This window comes from Micromys minutus (assembly GCF_963924665.1).
Source record: "Micromys minutus genome assembly, chromosome: 11".
NCBI classification, from domain to species: Eukaryota; Metazoa; Chordata; class Mammalia; order Rodentia; family Muridae; genus Micromys; species Micromys minutus.
The window spans coordinates 16,096,738-16,115,136 of record NC_137980.1 but is presented as its reverse complement, the minus strand read 5'-3'; the positions used below and the strand labels follow the sequence as shown (position 1 = coordinate 16,115,136).

The 18,399-nt window shown below is 39.0% G+C and overlaps 1 protein-coding gene across 2 annotated transcripts in view; it reads right to left on the bottom strand.

The window, feature by feature from the left end:
- AP3B1 (adaptor related protein complex 3 subunit beta 1) overlaps positions 1–18,399 on the bottom strand; it is a 191,070-nt gene that overhangs the window by 125,682 nt on the left and 46,989 nt on the right. For both annotated transcript variants that reach the window (XM_080925494.1, XM_080925493.1), the window contains exon 7: positions 11,814–11,996. In XM_080925494.1, coding sequence (XP_080781620.1) covers positions 11,814–11,996 — 183 coding nt within the window. The remainder of the gene's footprint in view (positions 1–11,813; positions 11,997–18,399) is intronic.

The following is an 18,399-nucleotide window of genomic DNA, read 5'->3' as shown; positions in this document are numbered from 1 at the left end:
GAGAGGTGACTCCTGCAGGGGGCACCCAGGATGGCCCATGGAACCTGAGACACTAAAGTAGTCAGTCAGCTACCACCTCAAATCACAACAGAGGGGTAGCTACAGGTTCCTCTGAAACTGCATTTATCAACCTGTGGGTTGTGACCCTTTTGGAGATCCAATGGCCCTTTGACAGGGGCCACCCATCAAATATCCTACATATCAGATTCATACAACTCATAATACTAGAAAAATTACAGCTATGAGTGGCAAGGAAAGAACTTTAGGGCTGGGGGGTCACGACAACACGAGGAACTGTATAAAGCATTAGGAAGGCTGAGACTCTAAAGGTGCCCATGTGATTTCACCTAATCCTAATTACCTCTCTAGATACCACTACACGGAGGGCTAGAGTTCCACAGTGCGTCTGGGAAGGCACAGACCCATCATCTTCCTGTAGCAATATAGACTGGTGGCACACCTCTCTGACACCAGGTCACCCTAAGAGTCACTGCACTATAGTGAATGTGTTCATGACCGAGAACACACAGGCACAGATGAGTACAGGTAGAAACACTGAACAATTTTATCTCCTAAAGAAAAAGTGGAATTTCCTCTCAGAATCCAGCATGCAATACAGGGCATGGACACTGGTGGAGGACAGCACCCCAACCCCATTTAAAAACTGCTACGCTGTTCATTTTGTATGTTTTGTCCACAGTACCCACTCCACACAGGTGGAAGTGTGGCTTTGAGGACCATTGAGCACTGAATCTCCACAATACATCACAATTACGGAAACACCTGTGCACAGTAACTTTGTGTTGAGCCACTACGAAAATTCAGTGTTCAATCGCCCACAACATTTCTCATTTCTATATTCAGCTATATGTTCAGCTCACGTATATAAGAACCATCCTTTCGGAATGCATCCATTTCCAAACTTTGTGTGTTGCTAAGAAATGGGGTGGAAGACCTGCATAAAGCATTTTTCAAATGTCCCTTACATAAAATATGCCTGTGGCCATGCTGATCAGGGCAGACCCCCAAAGCCTGAGAAAAAAAGAGTTGTAATATCCTAGCTCCAACGATAGGAATTTTTAAAAAGCTACATCTGGCGGCAGTGAGTGGGTTTTAGAACAGTTCTCGGCCCATTACAAAGCAAAAAGCGGGTGACTTCTCATGGACTCACTCGGTCCTCGTCCTAATCCCTGAGATGGGGATTATACTGCAGACAGGGACGCAAATGTGTGTGAAAATGAAATTGATAAACTCAATTCTTCGTTAGGGCATTAAAAACAAAGGGACTGAAGCAAAGCTTTTATAATATATTTAGAAATTCCAGAACAAGATATAAATCAAACACCCACCCCAAGACAGTCTCACCATGTAGCCCTGGGACACTTGGAACAAAAGCAGGCTGGCTTTAAACTAGGAGAGCCACCTTCCTGTCCCTGCCTTCCAATGCTGGGATCATGAGCTAAACCACTAAGCCTAGCGCTAAGACTTTTTCTAAATCAGTAAGGAATCTGATACCTAGAACAAGATACATACACACATATACTGGCATTTGAAACTGAGAGTAGGGAAGGAGGGCTCTGGAGAACTCCATTTCAACTACTTGGAAAGAACACAGTATCTGCGATACTGGTGTCCTACAAAGGTTGTCACTCCGTAGTGTTCACAAGACCCAGCATCAGCAAGTCAACTCTGGGACTGCCAGAGAGAGGGACAAGAAGTACAGGTTTGTAAAGTGCTTTGTGGCACTAACACACACAGTTATTAAAACTCTGATAGTGGCTTTCCTATGACTCTGTAAATCACAACAGCAAAGGAACTGTGATGACTAATGAACTTTAAAGACAGACAAAGTAAGTGCCTGGGGACTCTGTGACCTACTGTCTTACCTTACAATGCATCAAGAACTTTAGATGAATAGGTAAGTCCACACCACAATATACTGGTTTCTCCATTTTGGAAGCTAACTTTGCCAGATATGGCCTTCCTGGTTTACAATTTTACTCCTTCAATTCAACAAAAGCCGTGAGTAGTAGCACACACCTTTAGTCTCAGCACTCGGGATGCAGTCAGGGAGATCCATTTTTTAATTGACTAATGCATGCGCGTTCTGTTTGCATACCAGAAGATGGTCATGAGCTGCACTATAGTTACAGGAACTGAACTCAGGACTTCTAGAAGAACAGCCAGTGCTCTTAACTGCTGAGCCATCTCTCCAGTCCCCGTAGATCTTTTTGAGTTTGTGACTAGCCTTGGCTACACAGAATTTCAGGACAATCAGGGAAACATAAGGAGACCCTATCTCCCCCCCCAAAAAAAAATCTGTTTCTTGAACTACCACCTTCTAGAACATGTGGTTTGTGATAGGAAGGCAGCTAAAACCTTGCACACAGCATCCCTTCCCTCTGGCTACATTGAAGATTCTCCTCATATCTGATGTTCCACAGAGTACAGTGGGTCCTGGTGTGGACCCAGGAGTTCTTACCAAGAACTTGAGTGTCCTGATAGATCACTGAGTGTCTTTTATCGCATGTGGAGTGTCCTGTCACTGTGTCTTCAGGTGTTCCGTCAGCCCCTCCACTCTCCTCTTTGCTTCAAGCATTACATTGTGTAAAAGCACATTTGAGGGTACCCAAAGGCTTCATCAGAATCTTACTGCTGCCCTCTGCTCACTTTACTTTATCCATTTTCTGCTCCTCAGACTAGATCCCTTAAATTGACCTATCTTCTAGTTCACTGATTCATTTTCTGCCTGTTTAAATCCACTGCCGGACCCTAGCAATGAACATTTCATTTAATTACTCAACTTCTCAGCAAGCTTCGGTTCTCTGTGGTTCTTTACATCTCTCCCTCTCCATGTGTGTGTGTGTGTGTGTGTGTGTGTGTGTGTGTGTGTGTGTGTGTGTGTGTACTGATCTCTATTTGGAGAGATACTGTTATTCTATGTGTTATACATGAAATAAACTGACTAAGAAGAACTGGCATCTGGACATCAGACGAAGAAAACTCATTTTAATCTACTATTAACATCTTCAAGTACTTGAAAGATTACAACGAGCTGCTGTTTTTAAGTGTAAAAGTTTTCATAACAAATGTTATAAAATAGAATGAGTTAGCAATGTAGATGAGCACACACAGGCAAGTAGTGCAGATTAAGAACGCCCAGCTTACAGTGTAACTTCCTCTAGACAGTCCTGCAGGGTTGGGGAGATGCCCAATGGTTAGAGCACTCACTGCTTTTGCTGAGGGCTCAGGCCTAGGACTGGCGTTCTAGGGGACCTGACGCCCTCTTCTGGCCTCTGCAGGTACCAGGCAGATGTACAGTGTTCAAATATACGTTTAGGCCAAACACACACAGAGAATAAAAATAAATAAACCTTTAAAATGCACTGCAATGGAATCAAAATAAAATTGGCCTATCCTTGAGATCTACATGAATTTTGTCAGAGCACTTATTCTACATTCACTGTGGATATACAAAATTTAAATACTCTTTCAGAACTACAATCTCTTCAAAATTACATGATATCAAGAATGTGGCAAACAGTTTACTGTCTCCACCAGCCAATTTGATTATATAGATCTGTGTGGATGTCCTAAAAGAGCTGAGAAGCCAAATGTTTGAAAAGAAGCCATGTGTTTCCTGAGGCGTGGCTCCTCTAGCCACTGTCACAGCATCTTTACAGTGATAGGTGTCAGATTAAGTAATTCTAGCTCAAGGGAAGGTCGGAGTCAGTGGGTTCACAGGGATATGTGGGAAACACGTGAAGGCCTTTGACCTGGAGCTGGGATGCATCTTGTGAGCTGTACCTTCACTGTACCTGGAATGCCTTCATTGCATAGACTCTCACACTGCTGTAAAAAAAATCAGCACTCCAAAGGCACCAAAAAAAAAAAAAAAAAAAAAAAAAAAACAAAAAAAAAACAAAACAGGTGCAGTTAAAAATAAGGGAGGCCCATGAGACCAGCATGGTTCATACCTATAACCTCTGCATCTGGGAGGCAAAGGTAAGAGAATTTCAGATTCAAGAACAAAACAAATAATGTAGGTGGTTCAAGTTCAGCCTGACCCAGTCTCAAGGCAAAAATAGCAATGGGCTGGACATGTAGCTAGCTCAGAAGTAGGGTACTTACTCAAACACGTGTGGCACTGGGCTCAGCCCTACAAGCACCCCTCCCCCACCCAAGGAAATGGACAAATAAATGGACTCTATCCATAAAACTTAGATATATAAAACCAAGGCATATACAGCCTATGTCCTCTACCACTCTCTACTCTCTTGGTCAGGCAAACTTCTTTCAGCCATAAGTGACAGTCAAGATGGGGACTGGTCAATGCTGAGATTCAGTGACTGGTGAGCATCTGGCCCCAAGTGGGACTTCTATGTCAACCCAGCTGAGGCCCAGGGAACACGGAGAAGATGGGGCAAAAGACTGTGGAAACCAAAGGATGGGGAGAAACGCAGGGCACACTTTTCTGGATATTGCAATCGTCACAAACAGCAGCTGTGACCACACACACACACACACACACACACACACACACACACACACCCCAAAACATACAGCTGCTGGAGGAGGAAGGGGGGAGTTGGCAGGATTGGGGAGGGGTGAGAGAGGATAGGAAAGGTAAGTGTAATCACACTGCAGTGCATACATTTATGGTATTTATTATGGATATTATGATATTTAAACACATGGACATTATATACAGAGGAACAGTGACTGCAACTAATTTTTGGCCAGAAGTAATCGAACACAAAGAATTCTATGAATCAAAACACTTCTCCAAAAATATAAAAAATGAAATCAAGATATTTTCAGCTGAGCAAAATTTAAGAATTTATACGCAGGAAGTCTTTTAGGAGCAACACAAGAAACGGTTCAGGTAGAAGAGAAATGTAACAGATAAAACGTTTAGAGGTGGAAACAGCGGATTCTCCATTTCTACAGCACAAAGGTGATAGATAACATCTAAAACTGCTGTCAGGAAATAGTAAAAAAAAAAAAAAAAAATGCCTTATTTAGGAATCTTAAAAGTAACTGCAAACACATGATCACAGACAAAAATCGTAAAGGACGTCAGGCCTGGAGGAGGATGCAACAGGAGAGTACCTCTCACCAGCCTGACAGGATTATTAAACTTAAAAGAGAAAGGTGCAAGCTGGAGGTGTACATAATAAAGAACATGAAACTGTCGAATATGAGATAAAAGATGGTTACAAATCGGTGCATATCACTTGGATAAAATTAACTACTTTTAACAAAAGGAATCTCCTAGGATTGAAATATCCGATCACGAACAAACAGTGAACAAAAGAACAGAGATCTTTAAGTCGAATGTCCCCCACACGTGGAGGACAGCCTCCACCTCCCTACACGTGGAGGACAGCCTCCACCTCCCTACCAGCCCCAGGCCCACAGCCCCAAGATTCATTTGTGCTAAAGCCTTTGTCAACAGCTGTCTGCTGACACACGAACTTATTTCATTCATTTTGTAAAAACCATATTCAATAATAAATCCTCAGTATTTCATTTTTAAAGATGCGACAGAATAGCAAAATCCAGTAATAATCCAATGGTAAGATACACTACAAAGTGTGTTTGTTTTTAAATTAACCTATTGAAAAGAACCACACACACACAATAAGTATACATGCATATGGTTATATATGTAGTGTGCATTTTGATAGTTATTTTCTAAAAATCTCTGAAAAGACATGAGTACTAAAATCACTTTAAGCAAAACTCCAACCTTGGGCTGGAAAGATGGCTCAGTGGTTAAGAGCCCTGACTGCTCTTCCAGAGGTCCTGAGTTCAATTCCCAGCAACCATACAGTGGCTCACAACCATCTGTAATGGGATCTGATGCCCTCTTCTGGTGTGTCTGAAGACAGCTGCAGTGTACTCACATATAATAAATAAATAAGTCTTTAAAAAACAAAACTCCAACCTTAGAAAGTCCTTATGCTCACCTAAGTCCTATAAATTCAAGGACAGAGCTGCAGAGAGTGGCAGACATCAATCAGCCACTCCCGAGTTTCCAAAGAAGTGGATAAATGCCACCAAACTTCAGGCCTTATTCTAAACAATTATGGTGAATGTTTACTTCTAAGTTTCAAATTATACAGCTTTGATAATTGTTACAAATCTTCTATCTCCTAGCAATTTTAACAGAACTGGATCTATCTATGAAAAGCTTTCCTGTCAGCACCAAACAGTTTCATTCAAGATCAGTGTACAGCTAATGCCAACAGGGTGAGGGTTTCTTGGGCTTGTTTGTTTCATTTTATGTTAAGTAACTTTGAAAGAAAGGAAGATTTGTATGATCTGAAGAGAAAACAGCATATAAACCATTCTTAAGCATTCACTTTGTTTTATGTTTATTTTCAAAATAAATGTATTTACTTTCAAATCCATTATTTTTATAAAAGCAGCTTTATGTTAGAGATTTACATGCTTTCCCATAACCGGCTTCAATGACAGAGAAAATACTTAAATAATGTCACATCCTTGAAAATTATACAAACTTGACCTAGAATGGAAAACCAGCTGACACAGACTGCGAAGAGCAAGGTAAATTTTTAAGAAGATAAAAATGCAAATACACATTTTAGTAGTCTCTTGAATGTATTAACCTAAAAGGTTTAATTTCCATTTTCCTGCATCAGCTTTCTGTATAAAATGCCGTGCCCTGTAAATATACTGTTATTTTCTATAGCCAAGCACCCTCTTAACAAATCTTCTCATTAATATGTAAATTTAAAGTCAATCGGTCTTCTCTCTGACAGCCCCATGAATCCCTCGTACACTGTATAATCGGCTTTGACTTGGCACCCACTATTTATCATCAAAGATGTCAGTTAGAAAAATTATGGAGAATGCCCTGCAATTGATATGACTGCAGTCTACTTTGTCAACACTTAATTGTTCCTCAAATCGTACATTTACATATAAACAGCCTAAATACTCATCTATAATGATGCAAATAAACTAAATTAAAAAATCTCTTCTGGCCCCACAGAAGCTTATTTCTGTATGATGTGTTCATTTGAGAACTGACTGACAAAAATATGCCCGTCAGCTCACCTCAAAAACTATTTCTAATAATTTTCGATGCCTAAAAGCTAACGTTTACTACTCTTCAAGAATACTAACATAAATGTTCTTAGGAATTCAAAACACAGCTCAGCAGCCACAGCACTTCCTACACAAACACAAAGACCTGAAATTGAATCCTCCACACCCATGTGAAAAGCCTGTGGGAGGAGCCTAGGTGCTTGCTGGCCTGCAGTGTAGCTCCATGTTTATGGAGAGATGCTGGCCTACATACTCACACACTCAAATGCAAAGAAAAACAGGATTTTTCTCTTTGGAAGGCACACTAATTATAGATATATAGTTGAGTGCTATAGACTAGGGGCTCTGAAATTACCTTTGACAGGAAACCAATAAGCAAATACAAACCATATTAAAGCCAATAGGTAATGTAATACAAAAAAAAAAAAAAAAAAAAAAAAAAAAATGATGGCCTTTAGAATGAGGTAACTGTCTCCTGGCCTATCTTTTCTATACAGTATTGACTTAGGTGAACTGCTAAAATCTTTATGCCTCAGTATCTTCATCTGTAAGTAGATATGAAAATTCTGACTGCCCAACACAGTGGTTTGAAAGAGAATGGCCCCCATAAGCTTTATCTGTTTGGGAAGGATCAGGAGGTGTGGCCTTATTGGAGGACTGTGGATGAGCTTTGAATTACAAAAACTCCTATGCTATTCCTGTTAGCTCTCTCTGTCACATGGTGTGTCTCAAGATGTGAACTCACAGCTACTAGTGTTCCAGAGCCAAGTCTGCCTGCTGCCATACCTCTGACCATAATGGTTATGGACTCTAACCCTCTGAAACTGTAAGCCCACGATAAACATTCTTCTATAAGCTGCTGCGGTCACGTCTGTCACAACAGTTCACTCTCAGAACCACCTTCTGCCTTAGTTACCTTTCTCTTGCTGTGATAAGAAGCCATGACCAACAAAACTATCCATGATGTAAGCACATCAAAAAGATAAATTAGAATATTATTTTCACATTTAATACAAGAAAGGGAAACCAAAATGCCTAAACTTGGTGTGATATGAAATTTTCTATTTTAAATAACTTCTAAGTTGAGATGTTAATTTGGTGACAGTTTTCGCATTGATACAATCTTACTGAAGGTAAAATGCCCCTGATTTATGTATGGTACGGTGGTATTTGCACAGCACTTACAGGAGGAATTTCTGCCTGTGACTGTAGTTAATGAAGTTCTCAAATATTTTTTTCTCCACTGATCCCAAAAGGCCAGAACAGTCCTCAGTCCTCTTTAAAACTACTGGTCCACTGTGTCATTCTACTGTAATAACCTTAGCTATAATAAAACACTTTGCTACAAAACATTTAAAACAATTTCTGAAACAGAAAGCAGATATAGACTGAACATGTCTCTGTTTCTTTCAACTGCAGCTAAATTGTGTTCAGTCTTATAAAGTCTATCATTTCCTTTCTTTATAAATGTGTGTGAGGATATGTCTGTGTGGACATGTACACATGAATACAGACGTATGCACTAAATCCCCTGTAAGGTGGACTTCTAGGCAGCTGTGAGCCACCAAGTGTGCTAGGAATGAATCCCCATTTTGGGGTCTTTCTCAAAGCACTATACTTGCCCACTGAGCCATCTCTCCAGATCCCAGGCCAACGATTTTTTAACTAAATTAACCAAAGGCAGTCTTTAACATTTTAAAGAGATGAAAGCAACATGAAGAGTCAGAGAGCCACCAGGGAAACAGTTCAGCTTCTTGCTCTAAGTATCTGCAGCAATCAAACCAAAAGAGACTCAGGTAAAGAGTATGCTGTGGACACCACCCAAGTGGCGGCACTTTCCAAGCATGGTTGTGCCTAGTGTGTGTGTACAAAGAGCGTGTTGTGGCTGCTAGCTTTGACACTACAGCATGCACTGACTACAGCTTTTTTTCTCAAGGGTTCTTTATAAAATATTAAGAAAACACACAGATACAATCCTAATATCCAGGGTACATAAGGCTAAACAAGATATTCAAATAGAACTTAATCAAAGAATCATTTTTTCCATAGATTGAGGGCAATTTACAGCCTCTTACATTAAGAATCAAGTGAAATGTTTATCCATAGTTAAATGAAAACTCCTAGCATAACTGAAGTGAGATGGTTAGCAACAACTGCCCTCAAGGGTCAACCAAGAAATTTTTTAAAAAATTGGTTTTTAGTTTACAAATTTAAGTACTTCTATAACTTTAAAAAGAGAGTATGATTTAAGCCAATGAAAATTTACAAATCTATCTAAATGATTTTTCCTTCTTTCCTTTAAGCCAAAATGCATTTTGTCTCAGAGGAAAATGTATGCATGCTGCTCTGAGAAATCAAACCCTCAGCTCCAGTATTCTGCTCCCTCAGCCACCCACACCACACCCACACTCCACCCCCATCCACACTCTACAAACACACACACCCTATACACACACTCCACACACACACACCCTCCACCTACCCACACACATACACATTTTATACACCCACACTCTGCCCACCCACATTCCATACATACCCATGCACTCCACCCATACTCACACTACACACACACACACACACACACACACACCCATGGTGGCAGACACTACAGCATCCGGGGGCACAGCAGCACATCTGAAATGGCGCCCACACCGTCAGATTAACGGGTGACAAAGAAATAGGCAGCAGTCCCAATCTAGTGTGCTGGGACAGTGGCCACATCTCCTCCTCACAGTGACTACAGATCATGGGATTAACATGCAAAAGCAAAGAAAGGTGCAGCCTCTCCTCTCCACACACATATAAACGCACAAATACACACGTGAGAGCAGAATTTAACTTAGCTTTGATTTTGTATATGGTTTTACTTATTTCATCTAAAATAAGATGAAATAAGACTCAAAAGACAAAAATGAGCTACAAGACTTTAGTTTTAGCAAATGATACATGTTTTAGAAGATATAAGTGTGTCTAGCTCTAGTTTCTGTCCACCAACAAGGCAACAAATCATCTACATACAGGTATTAGATTGTTTTGAGAATAAATCAAAATAAAAATTTCAAGTGTTAATACTGGTTTAAAAAAACAACTTGAACTATGTTCATACACACAGGAAGGTCATTTAGTAAAAGAGTCTCCAAACTGAATTCTAGTCAATAATAAATCAAATTAATTTTTACTAACTATAACACTTCTTAGATTTAAGTCATATGTAGCATAAGAAATTTTTACATATTGTAGAAAAATGCAAACATTTTATTTACAATGAAGTTAAGGGGCTCCACAAGGAGAACCCCCCAAAAAACATAAAGCACAGAAGGGCTGGGAGGAAGTCCAGTGGCAGACTCGTCTTTTGCATGTTTGAGCCCCAGCTTCAATACATAACACTCCCCAAAGTAACCAGAAAAACAAACTGAGACATAGTGTTCAAGATATATAAAAATGTTTGAATCTTCTTATACAAAAACAGAAGTCAACGTAGAAAATGTTATGAAATAATTAGTAATTATCTGTAAGCTTGATATGTCTCTTAAAGTATCTATAAGAATATACCCACTTTGTGAAACTTTATTTACATTTTCCTCTCAGATTAATATTACCTTTCATTTTAAAAAGCAGAATGTTCTAAATACTGTATAATCAGTTGAGTAGAGCTCACAACTGATTTTTCAAGTTCGTAATACTGGAGCCTGAGAGGTAGCTCATTATCAGTGAAGAGTACTTGGTGCAGACCCAGAAGACCTGAGTTCAATTCCCAGTTCTGACCTACTCAGGAGCTGGTACATGTGGAGTACATGCATGTACGAGCCCCCCTACACACACACTGTGAAAATACACTTGTGTACATGTATGCACACATACAAGAACATGAAAACATACATATATAAACACATATATGCACACGCATGTACATTTGTGAAAACACATGTATATGAATACAAATACAGGTACACATATACACATGAATACATGTACACACTTATGCATGCATGTACACATGCATAAACATGCACACATACATAGAAATAAAAATAAGATTGCATTAAAAATAAGTCAAAAGACAACTGTACTATTATAGTACGGCTTAAGATTCCTTATACAATAAGTTAAAACTTACATTTGATTTTAGCATAGAAACAGTGAGTGAGTTCTATTATGAACTACACAATACAATTAAAGTTTCTAAATTTTATTGTAAGAAATATAATAAATTGCTAATAGCAACCTGCCAACAAAAATAAATGCACTTTATAGGACATTTAACTATTGATTTCACACACTTCAAGTAAAAAGAAAGTATTTTAAAAGTATAAAACTGGGGTGAAAGAAGTTTAGACGTTCAACAGTAGTTTGTTTAAAAAGTATAGAAATCTTCACCCTAAGTATTAATTTATGGTGGAAACTCACTTACCTACTATTGCAAATCAGCCCATAAGATAAATAGTGCTCAAAACTGGAAACTCAACTACAAATAACAAAAGAAAACCCCAGGCTTGATAACATCATGTGAACCTGTGTGTCCTAACAGGGGCCTCCTGTCAAGTATCATATGAAAGATTACACAGTGATCGGACTCCTGTTTAAATATAAAACTGTTAAAACACTTGACAAGCAGCAAAATGAGTTCTCACTAAAATGCATATTTCTGATTCGTTACTGTTTGTTGCACATTTTGTAAAAGTTAATCCATCCTCTTAGTACAGTTCATGAGCAGGAAACCAATCAGCACTCACCTCTCTCCAAGGACTAACAAACTGTGTCCGAGCATATCTTGTTAGCATATGGATTATGACCACCTGCCCCCACTCTTCAACGTCAACCAGTAGGTTACAAAGCTTGCGGTAATTCCTGTGAATCAGATCGATTCTATCTGGGCACACTTCTTCAAAAGCCATCACCACACTGCCAGCCACCAGCTAAGAAGAAAGAAATAGTAATTCATTAAAATACACTGTGTATCCATCTTCTAGTCAGCTGCACAGACAATGTCAGGACAATCAGATTGGAAGGTGGTCATTCACTTAAGATGAGTAACACAAAGTATCATTTGCTTGAAGAATACTAGTAAGTGCTGCAACTAGTATAGAAAACAAACCTTTTTCTGAAGGGAGATAAATCCGAGTTATCTTACTTTATCTGTTAATTTCTAATACATTATATGCAAATTAAATATTAATGATTCAGTTCTCTTTTTAAAACACACTTTAATGTAAAGATGCTTTCTTAGCAGTAATGACATTCAGAAGATACAAGGCAACAGGAGAGGTGCCAAGACCAACTTAAACTGAACAGGCAATGACTCAGCAATGTTACAAAGAACTCAGGGTATTCTTAATACAAACACTTTAAATCGTACACATTTTAATACATTTGTTTTTAGCAATAGAATTTATTCTCAAGGAAAATACAGTGACGGCAACGTTAGTGGATCATGCATAAAACTCAGAACGATGTACTGCCAAAAGGAGGTGGCGTTCCCCTAGACCGATTATGAAATCCCAAATGTGGACTTTTGAATTGTCATGTTCTTACAACTCTTGGGTGAAACTCTGATTCCTCCAGCAAAAAAGATACAAGGCAAGCAGAATATTTAATATAAATTCTTCTACATGTGTACCAGAGAAACAGGTACAGTTAGCCAACGGTATAACATGGTTTTGAAAAAAACAAATTATTATTATATCCTTTCTAAACACTAGGGATTTTTCTTTTAGTATCTAAAATTTCCCCAATGGTTAAAAAATAAGCAATTAAATAGAAATATAACTTATTGAAATGGTACTTTTTGAAAAATATTAGCTACAATGATATTCGTATTTTGAGTGTTTGTCCCTCTACTTGGTTGCCATTTAGTTTATTAATATGCAACCAACAACACAATTGAAAGAAAACAGTTCGGAATATAGACTTGCTATTATGCTAAACAAGTCTCAAGTCCTGTGGGGATTTTATGAATTACCAATCAGTATAAACGTGAAGCTGCATTTATTGACTCCAGCCCTACCCATGTACGGGTGCCTGCTGGTCCCAGCATGGATGCACCTCAATCGAAAAAGCAAAGAATTGATTATTTGTGTGAGCTAAATAAAAATGCATTATATGTCTAACTTCCTATTTGCGGTTGATATGGAAAGTACGTTAAATGCGTGTTTCCAGCTCCACATGTTGATGTCTTCTGCATGAATTACTCTTCAAACATAGTCACATCGACTTACAACTGTGGTTATATAAGATTAAAGTTAACAATTTAAAAGTCTCTTTTGATAACCTAAACGTTTAGAACAGTAAACTGTAGAATTAGCTCCGACTAGTAAGTCAAAAACATCACTGTATTTGTAAGTCAATCATCACAAATAACAACTGGTAGAGAATTTTAAAATCGAGGTACATCCTAGAATGATCAGTAAGACTGAGCTCATTTTAAGTTTAAAATAGTTTTCATTTTTTTTAATGCTATCTAACATCAACATTACAATGGAGTGGGGTTGGCTGTGGCAGGATCGTAAGTGTATCAAGTCACGGCAACAGTGCGCAACTGTGGGGCAGATCGCACTATAAACACCACGGTGACAGTGACAAGTGAGGCTTCAGGAAACACTAAGCACAGGAAGAATGTCAAAGACCAGCGCTGTCCTGAAGCAACACTGACCCCCGCAGCACGGACTCCATTGCGCTAACTGTCCGTCTGCTCATTTGTGTTAAACAATCTGAGAGCTTCTGATAAACACAAGCAGAACAACTGATCATTTGGATCTATTAACTGTTCAATATCCATAAAACATTCTCAATTAAAATAAAATGATCTACTTAGGTTTCAAAACCAAAAGTATTGGTTTCCAAAAACCAAACAGAGAATTCCCACCTCGCTGTGTCAACCCTCGCTCCTCACATGGTGGGGATAACGTCAGCCCTCGCTCCTCACATGGTGGGGATAAATCACTCCAACAGCTGCAGTGAGCTCGTCAGATTCAAATGCAGCCTTCCATTTATGTATTTTTTATATTAAAGCAATAAACGTGGTTCATTTATCTCCCCCGGTTGCCACGTTTTTCTGTGCTGTTGCTATGAACTTCAGCCATTAGCTGTGCTCCAAGGTAAACTACATGAACCATCAACAAAAGTGACATCCCATCTATGGAGTTCATATTTTCTCTAGATTATCTATGCTAGTTGACAAGCTGGTAATGAAAAAAATCACACTAAGCAAATGGTTCCTCTAATAACAATAAATTTTCTATAAAATTATGAAGGGTACAAAACGTTTCCTTGCATCTATTTTGTCATGAATTCTAATGAGCATTACAAAAATCTGAGTGCTGGGTCATCACAAGGAGTGCATCACAGTTTGATTGATAAGATGGGATAAGTTGGCCAATCCTGCCAAGATTTTCTTCCTTTAAATTAATGGCTATCCAACCTGCCCTAATCATACAGCCCAAATGATATTCCCCCTCTTATTTCAATTTTCTTGAGGCATGGAAAACAGGAAAGATCAGTCATTTATCTTCTAATAACTGGATAATAGATCCATCACAATAAAACATCTGCACAAACTCGGGGTGGGCTTTCTTCTTTTCCCCAGAACAGTGAGGCTTTCACCAGCATGAAATCAATAACTTAGAAAATGGTATCTTGCCCCCACCATCAGCTAGGAGCTATCAGCCTGTTCATTAAACAGAGTTCTGTACCTAGAGTCAAGGAAACTTTGAGTCACCAAAAATTCATCAACAACTGCACTTTTTTGGGAAGCATTAATGTTATTTATTTTCCTGAGACATTTAAATGCTTTTGATAAGGTTTCTTTAAAATTAACTAGAAAAAAGTAAGTATCTCCTTGCCTTCGAGGCATTCTAAATATCCTGTTCTGTGTTTTCGATGCTCAGCAAATACGAATTTCTTTATTTCAAAGAAAAATAAGCAAGTGTTATAGACTTAAGAATGCATTTCTGAGGAAACACCTGGGAAGGTTTGAGCAGATCATGCTAACATAAGGAAAGTGGGATCAATCCAAAAGATGTAACAAGAGCTATAATAAGAAACACTGTAACCACTGACTGAACATGACAAATATACAGGCAAATGCCCTTCCTAATTCCTCTAACTGCAAATGGAAGCTTTCTAAATGTCTTTGTAAACACAGAGATGCCTTCAAATGTCTGCAATCTAAATGGCACTGCCATGCTCGTCCCACTGTTCCCAGAACTGTGAGTCTGGACTCAAAGCCGCTCCTTTGTAAAAGCCATACACTTGTCTTTCTGCAGTCATAGGCTCCTCACGAAAGACCCAGAAATCTCATTAAAACCTCCATAGGCTGAGAAAAGCAAAAGAACGCATCTCCCCGGATCAACTGAGCATAAATAAACAAGTTTTAAACACAGTGATATCTTTCACATTCTGGACTTTCCGTAACATGAAAACCATCATTATAGTGACCCCACTGTACCAGCTAATAACTCAAAATGCAGAAATCATTAGATTTGATGGGAGAACTTTTATACTTGTAACTTGTGATTCTTTGTTAACTTAGTAAAAATTGATTTTCACAATTTCACACACATGCACTGTGCTCACACTGCACGCTCACAGTCCCCCCCCCCCCCCACTGGAGCCCTCCCTCCTAGTAAGCCACCTTCATATTTCATGAGGATTTTTATCCCATGGAGGGGAGAGAAAATCCATGATTCTTTCTTAACTTTAGATGTCAACATTAATATTATAAATATGAGGGAGAATGTACCTATCTTCTCTCAATAGAGTATCACCACAACCAAAAACAAAGTTAATAAATATCTGTGTCAATGTTAAAATATTTGTAATCTTTCCATAGTTGATTATAATCACACAAAAGAGGAATAACCAAAGAACATTCTTAAATACTAGTTAGATAAATTAATGGTACATAGGCAAAAAATAATAGTAATCAGGCTAAAGATTTAGCTCACTCAGGAAGATGCTTGCCTTGTAAGAATGAGGACCTGGGTTCAATCTCCAAAACTGTCATCAAAACAGTCATGCAGCACAGGGCTGTATAAACAGGGGCAGGAGGTGTAGGTAAACATGGAGAACTGACCCCCCACAAGGTGACCTCTGACCTCTCCCCATTTGCTCTGACACATGGTGCGCATGCACACGCACAGGCACACGCACATGCACACGCACACTATGTTTTTTAAAGAGTGAGCAGAAATAAGCCCCTAGCAACTATAATGTAAATAGGGAAGGGGCCAGGAGATGGACTGCTACAAGATATGTCAGAGCAGTGTGGGGACATCTGCTCCTCTCCACCTGAGGCCATCAAATGCCACAACTCACAAATGCAAAAGCTTCTTCTCCTGACAGAGGAGGTGCTGCTTCGTCATAGACCTGCAAGCTACTGCCACAAACCTCTAGCCTACCCAAAGGCATGTGGGCACAACTAACCCACATTACGGAAAAAAAGCAAAAACCAAGGCAGCCAAACTGCCAAGAGTCATCCTCAGTAAAACTGAAGAGGAAGAAGGAATTAAGACGAAGCACTGTAAGATGAATCCAATGCCCTCAAAAAAGCCTGAGAAGACATGAAAGAGGAACATGGATCAAAATTCCAAAACAGAATAAAAATTACCAGAAGGAACCAAGTACTAGCTAAGTGAAACTGAGGAAGACTGAAAGGGGGTAGTAGGTGAAGGCAAGAGATCTCCGGGACAAAACCACCATGGAATTCTAATAAATACCACTGAAGAAAAGCAAGGGAACAAACAAGACAGAGAAAGAAACAACAAAGACAGACATGCTTTAACATAAGGCGGGCAGGGAGGCACCTTCTACAGATCCCTGAAAGAGAAAATGACAACTAATATGAATGCTACTTAATTTATAATCTCAAAGAAAAACATCTTGCTAGAAACAAGCTCTGTGTGTACACATGTTCATAGCACCCAGGGAACCCAACTCACGTCACGTAACCCTGAAGCTTATGAAACTGCCATAGTTGAACAGAAAAGAGAAAATCTTCAGGACTGGCCTGTTCTGCCACGGGGACACAGCACAGTCACTGCATTTCGAGCGGCGCTTCTCACCCTGCCTGATGCCGAGACTCTAAGTTTCTCACACTGTGCTGGCCCCCAACCATAAAACTGTCACTGCTACTTCATAGCTATAATTTTGCTACTGCTATGAAGCATAATGTTAACATCTGATACACATGCTATCATGACCCACAGGTTGAGAACCACTGGTGTAGATGAACACGGAGTAGAGATGTTCATCATCCCCACCACAGAGTACTGCAGTGACAGAAATGGTAAGTCATTACACTAGAGAAATCAAACGCTCACACTGTAGAAAATGACAGAAAACTGTGTCTTCGGGTACTGTGTATTTTACAAGAAAACAATAAAAAAGAATGGAAAAAACAATATAAATAATATATAACATTATGAAACATATAACATTACAGAAATAAAAACAATTCAGCAAAGATGCAGGATTAAAACACAAGCAGAGAGGCTAGAGAAATGGCTCTGTAGTTAAGAGTTTGTGCTGTCCTTGCAGGAGACCTAAGTTCAGATCCCATGATCTAAGTTCAGATTCGTCACCGGCACCAAGTAGCTCACAACATCTGTAACTCTAGTTCCAAGAAATCCAATGATACCTTCTGGCGTTAATGAATATCGTAATCATGCACATATACCCACACAACATACACCCATAATTATAAATAATGAAAATGAATCTTCTAAAAACTTACAATCAGGAAAATAGACTTTTAAAATATTAACACAGTTAAGTTCAAGAATATGAGAAACCAACTCATGTTTACTGTCACACTGAAGAAATCGAATTACATATAAAACAGCATCAATCCAATGCCTAATCTAAAGGGAAGCCCCTCGCCTAGCAACCCACAAAGAGGTATGGAAAACCTCATTCTTCATATTCTGGGCTGAACACTAAATCTACTGGAGTTAAGGGAAGATACTCCCTGCTATTGGAAGGAAGAGCTAGAAAGAAATGTATTGCTATACTATAGTTAGAGATATTCATAGTTTACATAGAAAGAAAACAGACATATATGTATTTAAGTAAACACACTATATATTACTTTAGGAGAAATTACTGCATTGTAACATGTCCAAAAAACCCAGAAAACTCTCCCTGTGAACAGTGACTTTTGGAAAGAAAACACCCCCACAAAATAGAATCAGACACTAAGAACTAACTGTCAAGTATCAAATATCTACTAAAGATACCTACTCGGTATTTTTCCTTATTTTGGAAATAAACAGTCAGCAATCAATAGCTGGCAATCAAATCTACAAGAAAGTAGATTCTTTTCTG